Source organism: Mobula hypostoma, chromosome 14 (genome assembly GCF_963921235.1).
Source record: "Mobula hypostoma chromosome 14, sMobHyp1.1, whole genome shotgun sequence".
NCBI classification, from domain to species: Eukaryota; Metazoa; Chordata; class Chondrichthyes; order Myliobatiformes; family Myliobatidae; genus Mobula; species Mobula hypostoma.
Genome location: NC_086110.1, coordinates 12,366,667 through 12,382,690, shown reverse-complemented (window position 1 = coordinate 12,382,690; position 16,024 = coordinate 12,366,667). Strand labels below are relative to the sequence as shown.

Genomic DNA, 16,024 nt, shown 5'->3' with positions numbered 1-16,024 from the left:
GCCAGGACCTTTTACAGCTCTTACTGTAATTCTGAGGAAAAGAATCCCAATAGCATAGGATACTCATGTATTATAATTTTCTAAATAATAAGTTCACTGTACCTGCCAGTTTGAGTCCACGGGAGGCAGGAATATATCACAATTATCCTGTAAATAGAAGAAAAAATAGTTTCATGTGATATTATGATTTTAAAGAAAAAAGTCACACTACAGACTATCACATAGTCAGGGATTGGCCTGTCAAGCAACCAAAAGCACTTTCCTTTTATTCAAGTTATCCAATTACCAAAAACACACATATTCTAATGGATGAGGTAGCCATCTTATTTGACATTTATAAAGTTATTTTTTAATTAATTTCATTTTTTGATCCACATTAGAAACATAGAAAACCTACAACACAATACAGGCCCTTTGGTCCACAAAGCTGTGCCGAACATATCCTTACCTTAGAAATTACCTAGGCTTACCCACAGCCCTCTATTTTTCTAAGCTTCATGTACCTATCCATGAGTCTCTTAAAAGACCCTATTGTATCCGCCTCCACTAACGTTGCCGGCAGCCTATTCCAGACAGCCCACTCTGCAAAAAACTCATTTCAGGGAGGTAGCATCATCAATTTGCGGGAGACTTCCAGGAGAGGTGGGATGTCTGCAATAGAGTAGCTCCTTAGCAGCTAGCCAGCTAGTTTAAATAACGTTAGCTATGCTAATGAATGAATGACACCTGTTAAACTCACCTCAACATGTCTTTTACAGTCTTAACCCACCATGGGCAACAGAAAATTCATTGTTGCAAACAGTGCAGCGAGCAACACTGTCATTATTTTGACCCCTATTAGGCAGGGGTACACTTTAGTGTAGTCTTGGGTGACGTACGTTTTATTTTTTTTGGAACAGTCTGCAATGGCTCTCTCTCTCCCTCTCAGTTGCTCACGTGCTCTCAAGTGCTCTCGCTTGCTCTCTCTCCCTCTCTCACTTGCTCTCTCGCTCGCTCTCACGGTCTTGCTTGCTTTCTCTCATGGTCGCTCTCGTGCTCTCTCTTGCTTTTCTCTCGCTCGCTCTCAAAAAAATTGATTTCCGTGATATTGTATATAATTTGCGGACATCAGGGAACCACTATTAATATGCGGGAGACTCCCGGAAGTTCCGGGAGAGGTGGGATGTCTGCCATTCCACACACTCATCACTCTATACTTTAAAAAAGTTACCCCTGACATCTCCTCTGTACCTACTTCCAAGCACCTTAAAACTGTGCCCTCTTGTGCTAGCCATTTCAGCTTTGGGAAAAAGCCTCTGACTATCCACATGATCAACGCCTCTCATTATCTTATACACCTCTATCAGGTCACCTCTCATCCTCCATCGCTCCAAGGAGAAAAGGCCAAGTTCACTCAACCTATTCTCATATGGCATGCCCCCCAATCCAGCCAACATCCTTGTAAATCTCCTCTGCACCCTTTCTATAGTTTCCACATCCTTCTTGTAGTGAGGCGACCAGAACTGAGCACAGTACTCCAAGTGGGGTTTGACCAGGGTCCTATATAGCTACAACATTACCTCTCGGCTCCTGAACTCAATCCCACGACTGATGAAGGCCAATGATATATGACTTCTTAACCACAGAGTCAACCTGCACAGCAGTTTTGAGTGTCCTATGGACTCAGACCCCGAGATCCCTCCGATCCTCCACACCGACAGGAGTCTTACCATTAAACGCTATATTCTGCCATCATATTTGACCTATCATCAACTTAGTTCATCATTCTTGTCCTCATCAGGTTTTACGTGTTTCTTTTTGGATCCTCTCCCACACATATCGATTATCTTTCCTCCCTATCCCAATCTCCAGTCTTGATACAGTATCTCAGCCAAAGCATCATTATATCCCTTTTACCTCCACAGATGCTACTTGATCTACTGAGTTCTTCCAGCAGGTTACTTTCTACATACAGGGATCTTCTTTCCTCAGTAAATAATGCTATAGTTTTACCATGATGAACTGTGTCTGTGCCTTCAGATAATGTGCAGCACTCCTCAACAATGTCATTGCAATAAACCCAATCCTCTCAGAGATCATTAAAACTGCTTAAGGACTGGACAACATACTGCTTTCCGATTTTGATCCCAATGACACATTTTAGAAAGTCTCTCTGAAACCTTCTGGACTCCATCGGATATCTCAATGTCACCCAATTCCATCTGCTTCAAAGCTTCCTCCTTACAGATTCCATGTAGTAATTCTGCTGTGTATCAAATAGTTTTACAGAAACCACACTTCTTTATTTCAAAGTTTATCTATTTTTAAATAGTTACTGAGAACTTCAATTGTCGTAGTAAATTAGAAATATTATTTTAGATCACAAGTGTTCTTCTAGCAAGGGCATTTCCATGAGTGTTTGCTTTCACTCACAACTTAAGATTCCTGATTCCAGTGGCATCTTGGCATGGCAAATATTCAAGAAAAATATCCTTCCACTGCTCATCAGTATTCAGAACAAACTCTACAAACAATGTATTGGGAAGATGGCTCCCTTTCTGGCCTGCATTTTTTTGTGTTTTGTGACCTGGTGAAAATAATGGTGCTTGCATTAAATAAAATTGGAAGATGTGTATAACAAAAAAAAAGCTGCCAAATGTTAACATTGCTTGATGGGACAGAAGTAGATATGTCTTCTATTCTGGTATGAAGAACTTCCCCATTTTGCTCCTAAATGACCTACCTTGAAGATGGTTCCCCTAATCCTTAATCTACCTACCAGAAGACCTCTTCCCAGAGACATATGCCCTGTTTTACACAAAAAAAGGATAGAAATTTGAAATATCGAATTCCAAAAGCTCGTATATTGGGGATCAGAAAGACTTACATTGGATAAGGGAATGCAGTAACACCAGTAAATGGAGTTGATTTCTGTTATGATCTAATTGAATGGCAGAGAAGGCATGAGGGGTTCATTATCTATCCAGTTTCAGTTGCTCTTTCATAAATATCAAATTTGGATCTTTGACAATTGATTTATGTTGTTGCAATCTTTAGACAGCCAATTCATAAACTAAGCTCATTTTAAACCTGGGTTGATCTAGATTATCAATTATCTCATCTCAACTGTATCCACCTTTATGCTTTTGAAATCTCCTTATACTTCTGAAACCAATTTATGGTTCTGATTTACATGGTAATCAACAAGATAGGCAGGTTTTTTTTTGTTCAGGTTTTAACTTGCTCACTCTCCTGAATGAATTTTCAACAGCAAAGTGATAGGCCATGTACAGAACATACTCAGAAAGAGGAATTAAAATTATCTCCTGGTCATTGCAAATTGTACTGGTAGAATCTTACAATTTACAACACTGTTCCTCATTCTCCCCCCTCAATTAAAATCTGTTTGTACTGGTCTTAATGATAACTACCCCTAACATTGGCACCAAGTGACTGGATAACACCAACTTTTTAGAAATCCTCTTTTGATCAAGAACTTTGCTTCCACTCTGATTTTGTGGGTTATGATGTAACTGATTCGGCCAATATGGGCAGGTAGATCGGGAAGCAGTTTGCTCATTTCATCATTTACGCCAGTCTTCTATGCTCATGATACAAGGATTCAAGATTCTGAATACCTTTTGCATTCTCTTCCACTACCATGACAGTCATGGCCATGGATTCCATGTTACATTTCAAAGGAATATTTGAATGCATCTTTAATTCCTTTCCTCCTAGCAATTTCCTCCAAGTACAGATGCTCTGTTCTGGGAATCTGTGTTCATGTCCTGTTCTCAATGTTACCATCAGGGAGGAGGTACAGAAGCCTGAAGGCACACACTCAACAATTCAGCATCAGCTTCTTCCACTCTGCCATCCAAATTCTGAATGGACATTGAACCATGAACACTATCTCACTACTTTTTTAATTTCTATTTTTGATATATATATTATATACACACATACTTACTATAATTCATGTTTTTTTCTATTATTACGTATTGCATTTTACCGCTGCTGCAACGACAACAAATTTCACAACATATGCCAGTGATATCAAGCCAAGTTCTGATTCTGAGAACAATGTGGCAGACTGAGTGCAATCAGAGATTCAGATGCCAGTAATGCCTGGGGCAGGACACCAACATCGGTCTGTGAATTTAAGAGGATTTTGCGGAAAGAGATATTTTTCTAGCAACTGTGTCTTTCTAGCCTTCTGTTAGAAAGGGCAGGGATAATCAGTGGCCAATAGACCACAATTGTTGTGCCAGATCCAAAGAGTTGAATTTCAGCCATCTTGTTCCTCAGATCAGCTGAAGGTTGTGCTATCACATTGAAATGGATGGTGAATCTCCCCGCCAAAATTTACCAAGTGATGGTTGGAGGTTTTACTGTGAATTTTTATTGTTGGGGGTAGTGTCATACATTCAGGGTCAGTTGCTCAGGGTCTTGGTCTTGTGTTTGAATGCCACAGTCTACTCTCTCACAGGCCTTAGAGATGGCAGCTTGGTGCACTGCGCTAGAACATATGCAAGCATAAACATCATCAGTGTACTAAAGCTCGACCATCAAGGATTGTGTCCTTGGTTCTAGAGTACTGTTTCATAGGTTGAATAATTTTCCATGCGTTCTCAAGATGAGCACCACTTCCACAGGAGGTTTCTTGGAGGCAAAGTGCAATGTTGCAGTGAGAATGGCTGAGCGATGACAGAGCCTTGTTGACATCAGATGGCTCCATTCATGGCTTGAATGCCATCTTGAAGCAAGTGCGAGAGGGAATAGAGTTTCTGTGGCAGGGGCGTTTGAGAAAAGCTCACAGTTCTCCAACGGAATTTTTCTTAGACCTTGAGCATGGTGAAAACATTATTCATTGTGTCTCTAGCTTGAAAGAATCTGCACAACAGTCCAAGGATCAGACTTGGTGACTGGGAGGTAGTTGAGGAGCACCAGGGAAATGGGCTTCCCTGTACCCTTCATCAAGGAGACTCCCCTGTAGCAGTGCTGTGAATTTGCACCAGTGGTAAAATGATAAAAAGGATCACTTGAATCTACTGAAGTAAGGCTTAATATTTCCCAAACATTTACTAGAAAAACAAATAAAAATTATTGATCATCAAGGGAAACAAAACTCAGACCTGTCTGGTTTGTCAACATACTTCAGTATACTTGGGTTTAACAAGGACCCATTAACAACATAAGATGGTAAAATGTTTGCAATTTGACTAAACATCCCAGCCTGAAGCGCTCCCTGGGATAACAGAATAACACTGTATACTGGGGTGTCACAGGAGGAAGACAGGCGGGAGGGCCCACAGGTCCCAAGTTGTGCTTTATATGACCTCAGTATCCCAAAACACTTTCATATCAAAAGTATTTCAGGAAACAGGTAGGCCTGCTCTTCTTCAGAATAAAGCTGCAGATCTTTTTAAATTTAAAGGAGAGTCAATGAGGTTTCAAATTAGCATCGTATTCAAAAAATGGCACTTCAGAGAGCAGAGCACTTGTTTAGCTCTTCTGCTACAGCGTAATCCGGCATTTTCAGTTCAAGCTGCTATCAATTGATAGCTAAGGTCAGCAGATTTAAAACTTTTCCATTTCTCAGTAGCATTTGACTCAATTATAATTCAAACATTTCTGAATTTCCAATAGGTCCCTGATCCATATGAAATCTTTTCTATTTGAAGGAGATCCCAAAGGAAATGTTAACAAGTTAGGTTGATGGAGATGTGACAGATGTGCTAGAACAGTTCGTAACTGAATGCACGAGCCAATTATTAAAATGGAATCATTCCCAGCAGCTACCTTAACATGACATGATAATTTCTAGTTGTTTATTTCATAGTAATCAAAAGAGTTTGCTCCACTTTTACTTCACTATTACCTAATCCAAGGAAATATACATGACATAGAAACATAGAAATATAGAAAATAGGTGCAGGAGTAGGCCATTCAGCCCTTCGAGCCTGCACCGCCATTCAGTATGATCACGGCTGATCTTCCAACTCAGAACCCTGTACCAGCCTTCCCTCCATATCCCCTGATCCCTTTAGCCACAAGGACATGAAGTTGGAGAAAACATGGAGGTCTCACGTGGACAACATTGGATATGGTTCTACTGGATGATGGTGGAAGAACATTGTCCAAAACTTCAGAAACCTGCAGAAGGTTTCAAAATCCATTGTGCCAGCATTCACCACTAACACCAATCAACTCAACAACACTCCTGCTCCCATGTTGTGAATTAGGGACTAGTTGTCTTCAGAGGATATTTCCAGCCACAACAGTGGGACCTCATCCGGGCATCAGAGAAAATGGGAATGTCTGGTCACACTAATCCACACATTGGGTGTCATAACTGTACCGGATTAATTTGATGTGGGATAATGCAACTCCTGATAAATCTACAGAACAAATGATCTTCCAGTTCGTGGGTCGCCAGCTAGAGGCCAGGGTGGAAAATAACAATACTGGTCCAGTGGTTTGAGTGTTTCTGTGATTTACTATATTACATTATAGGGCACTGACACAGACCTGGGAATATTCCCCCCACAAACAAAAGGCAAGTGTCCCCTCACCTGGCCAACTGAACACCACACAAACTGCACCACTATCAGTACCTTTCCAAAGCCAAAATTATTCTTTAAGCTGACAGGCAGATTTACATTTTCAAAGAGAGGAAGGGAAGGCAGTAGCCGTGGTCTATATGGACTTCAGCAAGGCCTTCAACAAATTCCCACATGGGAGGCTGGTCCAGAAGGCCAATCGCCTGGCTTTCAGGATGAAGTAGTCAACTGAATTCAACATTGGCTTAGCCTTAGAGGGACAACACCGAGAGTGGTTGTTGGTTGCCTCTCTGTGACTAGTGGTGTCCAGAAAGTATCGGTGCTGGGTCCATTGTCGCTTCTCATCTATAGTACGTTAATGATTTGGATGATAATGCAGTAAACTGGATCAGCAAATTTGCACAGTGGACAGCAAAGAAGACTATCAAAGCTTGTAGCAGGACCTCAACCAGTTAGAAAGGTGGGCTAAAAATAACAGATGGAATTTAATGCAGACAAGTGTGAGGTATTACACTGTGGGAGGACAAACCAGGGTAGGTCTTGCACAGTGAACGGTGGAGCACTGAAGAGTACTATGGAACTGAGAGATCTGTGAATGCAGATTCACAATTCCTTGAAAGTGACTTCACAGGTAGATAGGGTCTCAAGGAGAACTTTTGGCACATTGGCCTTCATAAATCAAAGTACTGAGTACAGGAAACACACACAAAATGTTGGAGGAACTTAGAAGACCAGGCAGCATCTATGGAAAAGAGTAAACAGATGATGTTTTGGGCCGAAACCCTTTACAAAGACTGGAGAGAAAAGAAGTTAGAGTAAGAAGGTGGGGGAGGGGAGGAAGAAGTACAAGGAAGTAGATGATAGGTGAAACCGGGGAGGGGGAATGGGTAAAGTAAAGAGCTGGGAAGACAATTGGTGAACAAGATAAAGGGCTGGAGAAGGGGGAATCTGATAGGAGGGGACAGAAGGCCATGAAAGAAAGGAAAGGGGGAGAAGCACCAAGAGAGAGATTATCGGCGGTTCAGGAGATAAGGCTAGAATGGGGAATGGGAATGGGAAATGGGGAATGAGGAATGGTGGGGGGGGGAGCCATTACCAGAAGTTCAAGAAATCGATGTTCATGCCATCACATTGGAGGATACTCAGACAAGAATACAAGGTGTTGCTCCTCTAATGAATGTGGCCTCATCACAGTAGTAGAGGACGCCATGGACTGACATGTTAGAATGGGAATGGGATGTAGAATAAAAACGAGTGGCCAATGGGAGATCAGCTTTTGCTGGTGGACAGAGTGAAGGTCCCAATCTGTGCTTGGTGGTGAGGCCTCATTGGAAAATGAGTACAGAAGGTGGGATGTTATGTTGAATTTGTATAAAATGTTGGTGAGGCCAAATTTGGAGTATTGTGTGCAATATTAGTCACCTACTGTATGTACAAGAATGACATCAATAGGATTGAAAGAGTAGAGAGAAAATTTACAAGCATGTTGTTGGGACTTGAGGTCCTGAGTTATAGGGATAGGTTAAATAGATTAGGACTTTATTCCTTGGAGTATAGGCAAATGAGGGGAGATTAGATAGAGGTATACAAAATCATTTGGGTATAGGTAGGGGCAGGCTTTTTCCACAAAGGCTGGGTGAGACTAGAACTAGAGGTCATATATTATGGGAAAAAGGTGAAATATTTAAGGGAAACATGAAGGGGAACTTCTTCACTCAGAGAGTGGTACAAGTGTAGAACGGGCTACCAGCTGAAATGGTGAATGTGGATTCAATAAAAGAGAAATTTGGATCAGTATATGGATGGGAGGGATATGGAGGACTATGTTACAGGTGTGGGTAGATGGGACTAGGTAGAATGACAGTTCAGCATGGACTAGATGGGCCAAAAGTCCTGTTTCTGTGCTGAGCTGCAATATGAGCAGTCAGCCTCCGATTCCTGGTCAATATGGTAATTATCATAGAACATAAAATAGTACAGCACAGTACAGGCTCTTCAGCCCACAATGTTGTGTCGACCCTTATACCACTGCGTCCCATATAAGCCCCCACCTTAAATTCCTCCAAATACCTGTCTAGTAGTCTATTACATTTCACTTCTGTACCTGCCTCCACCACTGACTCAGGCAGTGCATTCCATGCACCAACCACTCTCTGAGTAAAAATGCTTCCTCTAATATCCCCCTTGAACTTCCCACCCCTTACCTTAAAGCCATGTCCTTTTGTATTCAGCAGTGCTGGGGAAGAGGCACTGGCTGTCCACTCTATCTATTCCTCTTGTATACCTCTATCACGTCTCCTCTCATCCTCCTTCTCTCTAGAGAGTAAAGCCCTAGCTCCCTTAATCTCTGATCATAATGCATACTCTCTAAACCAGGCAGCATCCTGGTAAATCTCCTCTGTACCCTTTCCAGTGCTTCCACATTCTTTCTATAGTGAGGCGACCAGAACTGGACACAGTACTCCAAGTGTGGCCTAACCAGAGTTTTATAGACCTGCATCATTACCCCGCGACTCTTAAACTCTATACCTCGACTTATGAAAGTTAACACTCCATAAGCTTTCTTAACTACCCTATCTACCTGTGAGGCAACTTTCAGGGATCTGTGGACATATACCCCCAAATCCCTCTGCTCCTCCACACTATCAAGTATCCTGCCATTTACTTTGTACTCTGCCTTGGAGTTTGTCCTTCCAAAGTGTACCACCTCACACTTCTCCGGGTTGAACTCCATCTGCCACTTCTCAGCCCACTTCTGCATCCTATCAATGTCTCTCTGCAATCTTCGACAATCCTCTGCACTATCCACAACACCACCGACCTTTGTGTCGTCTGCAAACTTGCGAATCCACCCTTCTACCCCAACATCCAGGTTGTTAATAAAAATCACAAAAAGTAGAGGTCCAAGAACAGATCCTTGTGGGACACCACTAGTCACAACATTTCAATCCGAATGTACTCCCTCCACCACAACCCTCTGCTTTCTGCAGGCAATCCAATTCTGAATCCACCTGGCCAAACTTCCCTGGATCCCATGCCTTCTAACTTTCTGAATAAGCCTACCATGTGGAACCTTGTCAAATGCCTTACTAAAATCCATATAGATCACATCCACTGCACTACCCTCATCTATATGCCTGGTCACCTCCTCAAAGAACTCTATCAGGCTTGTTAGACACGATCTGCCCTTCACAAAGCCATGCTGACTGTCCCTGATCAGACCATGATTCTCTAAATGCCCACAGATCCTACCTCGAAGAATCTTTTTCAACAGCTTTCCCACCACAGACATAAGGCTCACTGGTCTATAATTACCTGGACTATCCCTACTACCTTTTCTGAACAAGGGGACAACATTCACCTCCCTCCAATCCTCCGGTACCATTCCGGTGGACAATAAAGATCCTAGCCCGAGGCTCAGCAATCTCTTCCCTCACCTCGTGGAGCAGCCTAGGGAATATTCCGTCAGGCCCCGGGGACTTATCCGACCTAATGTATTTTAACAACTCCAACACCTCCTCTCTCTTAATATCAAACATGCTCCAGAACATCAACCTCACTCATATTGTCCGCACTGTCATCGTTCCCTCTCATTGGTGAATACCGAAGAGAAGTATTCATTGAGGACCTCGCTCACTTCCATAGCCTCCAGGCATATCTTCCCACCTTTATCTCTAATCGGTCCTATCTTCACTCCTGTCATCCTTTTGTTCTTCACATAATTGAAGAATGCCTTGGGGTTTTTCTTTACCCTACTTGCCAAGGCCTTCTCTCGCCCCCTTCTTGCTCTCCTCAGCCCCTCCTTAAGCTCCTTTCTTGCTTCCCTATATTCCTCAATAGACCCAACTGATCCTTGCTTCCTAAACCTCATGTATGCTGCCTTCTTTCACATTACTAGATTCTCTACCTCACTTGTCACCCATGGTTCTTTCACCCTACCATTCTTTATCTTCCATACCAGGACAAATTTATCCCTAACATCCTGCAAGAGATCTCTAAACATCGACCACATGCCCATAGTACATTTCCCTGCAAAAACATTATCCCAATTCACACCCACAAGTTCTAGCCTTATAACCTCATAATTTGCCCTTCCCCAATTAAAAATTTTCCTGTCCTCTCTGATTCTATCCTTTTCATTGAGAATGTAAAAGGCCAGGGAGCAGTGGTCACTGCCCCCCAGATGCTCACCCACTGAGAGATCTGTGACCTGACCTGGTTCGTTACCTAATACTAGATCTAGTATGGCATTCCCCCTGGTCGGCCTGTCCACATACTGTGACAGAAATCCGTCCTGGACACACTTAACAAACTCTACCCCATCTAAACCATTGGAACTAATCAGGTCCCAATCAATCAATAGGCGGGAGAAGATGGCAGCGCGCCACACGTGCACAGCCCTCCGGTGAAAAATGATATTGTATCTGTTAAATAGGGGCCGTGGACAATTCTGATTTGATGGAGAATGGACGTGAAAGCACAGAGGAACATCTGGAGAAATTTCTGAAACGCTCATCCACTGCTGTCGTTACTGTGTGGTCGTGAATCTTTCGGAGGGTAGGCCTTAAAATCCCCAGCCTTGCCTGCTTTTGGCGAACGAGAAGGAGGTCGAGTCATTCGGACAGAGATGGCGCTCAGTGCTCGGTGACGGAGAGGTGATCAGAGCTCGAAGTTTTCGGATGACTCAGAGTCGCATTGTGGTCGGCATGGCAGGGAGACTTTTTCTTCCTTCTCCCGTCTGCGTGAGATGTGGGACATTTGAGAAACTTTGAACTTTACTGTGCTCACGGACTTCTTCATCAAGTTATGGTATTGTTACACTGTTTGTAACCATATGTTATAATTATGTGGTTTTGTCAGTTTTTCCAGTCTTGGTTTGTCCTGTGTTTTGTGATATCACACCGGAGGAAATAATATATCATTTCTTAATGCATGCGTTACTAAATGACAATAAAAGAGGACTACGTGTCTTCATAATCATAATATTAGGGAAGTTAAAGTCACCCATAATAACAACCCTGTTATTTTTGCACCTTTCCAAAATCTGCCTCCTAATCTGCTCCTCGGTATCTCTGCTGCTACCAGGGGGCCTATAGAATACTCCCAATAGAGTAACTGCTCCCTTCCTGTTTTTGACTTCCACCCATACTGACTCAAAAGAGGATCCTGCTACATTACGCACCCTTTCTGTAACTGTAATAGTATCCCTGACCAGTAACGCCACCCCTCCTCCCCTTCCCCCCCTCTCTATCTCTTTTAAAGCACTGAAGTCCAGGAATATTGAGAATCCATTCCTGCCCTGGTGCCAGCCAAGTCTCTGTCATGGCCACTACATCATAATTCCATGTATGTATCCAGGCTCTCAGTTCATCACCTTTGTTCCTGATGCTTCTTGCACTGAAGTACATGCACTTTAGCCCTTCTACCTTACTACCTTTACAACCCTTTAATCTGTTTCTCTTTCCTCAAAACCTCTTTATATGTTAGATCTGGCTTTACTCCATGCACTATACATGCAGTTCTTGAATGACATTTATCCTCCTCCACCTCACTATCTGCTCTAACACTCTAGTTCCCCCCGCCCTGCAAATCTAGTTTAAGCCCCCTGGAGCAGCACAACAAACCTTCCTGCAAGGATGTTAGTTCCCTCCAGTTCAAGTGCAACCCGTCCCGTCGGAACAGATCCCATCTTCCCTGGAACAAGGCCCAATTGTCCAGAAACATGAAGTCCTCCCTCCTGCACCAACTCCTTAGCCACGTACTTAGCTGCATTATCTTCCTATTTCTAGCCTCACTAGCACGTGGCACGGGTAGCAATCCTGAGATTGCAACCTTGGAGGTCCTGTCCTTCAACTTTGCACCTAACTCCCGAAATCCTCTTTGCAGGACCTCCTCCTTCTTCTTATCCACGTCATTGGTCCCTACATGGACCACGACATCTGGCTGCTCACCCTCCCTCTTGAGAATACTGAGAACTCGATCCAAGATATCACGGACCCTGGCACCAGGGAGGCAATAGACCATCCGGGATTCTCGATCTCTTCCACAGAATGTTTTATCCGTCCCCCTAACTATCGAATCCCCTATCACTACTGCTCTCCTCTTTTCCCTCCTTCCCTTCTGAGCTGAGGGTCCAGTCTTGGAGCCAGAGACGCAACCACTGTAACTTGTCCCTGGTAGGTCGTCCCCACCAACAGTATCCAAAACAGTATACTTATTATTGATGGGAACGGCCACAGGGGTGCTCTGCTCATTCTGCCTATCCCCCTTCCCTCTTCTGACAGTCACCCAGCTATCTGTCTCCTGACCCTTAGGGGTGACCATCTCCCTGTAACTCCTGTCTATTTCTGCCTCTGCCTCACGAATGATCCAAAGTTCACCCAGCTCCAGCTCCAGTTCCAGTTCCCTAACTCGGTTTGTCACAAGCTGCAGCTGGATGCACCTTTTACAGGTGTAGTCATCAGGGACAGTTGTGCTGTCCCAGACTTCCCACATACTACAAATGGAGCACTTGACTGCCCTAACTGCTGCCTCCATTACCCACTTCTAAGTTAATTAGATTAATTAAAGGAACTTACCCGGCCTTACCTCACTTGGAGTGAAGCTCGTCCTTAGCCTCTGCTCGTCGAAGCCTCTTGAGCCAAAGCCTTCCTACTCTGTCTCCCACTACTCCATCGCCCACTCTGTTAATCTGTTTGCTTTTTAAAGACTCTCGCTGTCTCACAGGCCCACCTTCACGTGCTTGCACAGACGTGCCCCGTTCAAACTGCCGAAGAAATTACCTCCAACCTCCCTCCCCCCTCCCTCCTCTGATCCCAGCTCTCATCCGTGCTGGGTCTTTACCATCCCCTCTGACCTTCAACTCTCTGAGGCAGAACGCTCTGTCCTCAGTAAGGGCCTCACCTTTGTCCCCCTTCGCCCACACCTCAGCGAGTTCCGCCTTTGCCATGACGCAGAACTCTTCTTCCGCCGTCTCCGTCTCTGAGCCTACTTCTTCGGCAAGGCCTCTTCCACCCCCACCGATGACCCCTTCTCCCGTCTTCAACCCTCCTCTTCATGGACACCCCGCTCCGGTCTTCTGCCTGCTCTGGATCTCTTTATTGCTAACTGCCAACGGGACATCAACGTCTCAACTTCACCGCACCTTGTTCCCATTCCAACCTCACTCCTTCCGAACGCTCTGCTCTCCACTCCCTCTACACTAATTCTAACCTTACTATAAAACCCGCCGATAAGGGGGGTGCTGTTGTAGTCTGGCATACTGACCTCTACCTTGCCGAGGCACAGCGACAACTCGTGGATACCTCCTCTTATTTATCCCTCGATCGTAACCCCACTAAGGAGCACCAGGCCATTGTCTCCCACACCATCACCGACTTTATCCGCTCAGGGGATCTCCCATCCACTGCTACCAACCTTATAGTTCCCACACCCCACACTTCCTGTTTCTACCTCCTACCCAAGATCCACAAACCTGCCTGTCCTGGTAGACCTATTGTCTCAGCTTGCTCCTGCCCCACCGAACTCATTTCTGCATACCTCGACACTGTTTTATCCCCCCTTGTTCAATCCCTTCCTACCTATGTTCGTGACACTTCTCACACTCTGAAACTTTTCGATGATTTCGATAAGTTCCCTGGCCCCCACCGCTTTATTTTCACCATGGATGTCCAGTCCCTATATACTTCCATCCCCCATCAGGAAGGTCTCAAAGCTCTCTGCTTCTTTTTGGATTCCAGACCTAATCAGTTCCCCTCTACCACCACTCTGCTCCGTCTAGCGGAATTAGTCCTTACTCCTAATAATTTCTCCTTTGGCTCCTCCCACTTCCTCCAAACTAAAGGTGTAGCCATGGGCACCCGTATGGGTCCTAGCTATGCCTGCCTTTTTGTTGGCTTTGTGGAACAATCTATGTTCCAATCCTATTCTGGTAACTGTCCCCAACTTTTCCTTCGCTACATCGACGACTGCATTGGCGCTGCTTCCTGCACGCATGTTGACTTCGTTGACTTCATTAACTTTGCCTCCAACTTTCACCCTGCCCTCAAGTTTACCTGGTCCATTTCCAACACCTCCCTCCCCTTTCTAGATCTTTCTGTCTCTACCTCTAGAGACAGCTTATCTACTGATGTCTACTATAAGCTTACTGATTCTCACAGCTATCTGGACTATTCCTCTTCTCACTCTGTCTCTTGCAAAAGTGCCATCCCCTTCTCGCAATTCCTCCATCTCCGCTGCATCTGCTTTCAGGAGGAGGCTTTTCATTCCAAGACGAAGGAGATGTCCTCCTTTTTTAAAGAAAGGGGCTTCCCTTCCTCCACTATCAACTCTGCTCTTAAACGCATCTCCCCCATTTCACGTACATCTGCTCTCACTCCATCTTCCCGCCACCCCTCTAGGAATACGGTTCCCCTGGTCCTCACCTACCACCCCACCAGCCTCCGGGTCCAATATATTATTCTCCGTAACTTCCGCCACCTCCAACGGGATCCCACCACTAAGCACATCTTTCCCTCCTCCCCCCCCCCGCTTTCCGCAGGGATCGCTCCCTACGCAACTCTCTTGTTCATTCGTTCCCATCCCTCCCCACCGATCTCCCTCCTGGCACTTATCCTTGTAAGCAGAACAAGTGCTACACATGCCCTTACACTTCCTCCCTCACTACCTCCCTCACTACCATTCAGGGCCCCAGACAGTCCTTCCAGGTGAGGCGACACTTCACCTGTGAGACAGCTGGGGTGATATACTGCGTCTGGTGCTCCCAATGTAGTCTTCTATATATATTGGCGAGACCTGACGCAGACTGGGAGATCGTTTCTCTGAACATCTACGCTCTGTCCGCCAGAGAAAGCAGGATCTCCCGGTGGCCACACATTTTAATTCCACATCCCATTCCCATTCTGATATGTCTATCCACGGCCTCCTCTACTGTAAAGATGAAGCCACACAGGTTGGAGGAACAACACCTTATATTCCTTCTGGGTAGCCTCCAACCTGATGGCATGAACATCGACTTCTCTAACTTCTACTAATGCCCCACCTCTCCCTCGTACCCCATCCGTTATTTATTTATATACACACATTCTTCTTCTCTCTCTCCTTTTTCTCCCTCTGTCCCCCTCACTATACCCCTTGCCCAACCTCTGGGTCCCCCTCCCCCTTTTCCTTCTCCCTGGGCCTCCTGTCCCATGATCCTCTCATATCCCCTTTGCCAATCACCTGTCCAGCTCTTGACTCCATCCCTCCCCCTCCTGTCTTCTCCTATCATTTTGGATCTCCCCCTCCCCCTCCCACTTTCAAACCTCTTACTAGCTCTTCCTTCAGTTAGTCCTGACGAAGGGTCTCGGCCTGAAACGTCAACTGTACCTCTTCCTAGAGATGCTGCCTGGCCTGCTGTGTTCACCTGCAACTTTAATGTGTGTTGAAGAAATGACCTTCCCCTTCTCAATCTGTTCGCTTTTTAAAGTCTGCCGCTGTTTCAC

General features: G+C 44.8%; 1 protein-coding gene across 9 annotated transcripts in view; it reads right to left on the bottom strand.

The window, feature by feature from the left end:
* Positions 1-16,024, bottom strand: part of ndrg4 (NDRG family member 4) — a 279,010-nt gene that overhangs the window by 191,431 nt on the left and 71,555 nt on the right. For 6 of the 9 annotated variants that reach the window (XM_063066692.1, XM_063066691.1, XM_063066689.1 and 3 more), the window contains one exon: positions 103-147. The exons of the other annotated variants lie outside the window; for them this stretch is intronic. In XM_063066692.1, the coding sequence (XP_062922762.1) occupies positions 103-147 (45 nt within the window). The remainder of the gene's footprint in view (positions 1-102; positions 148-16,024) is intronic. 9 annotated transcript variants of the gene reach the window in all.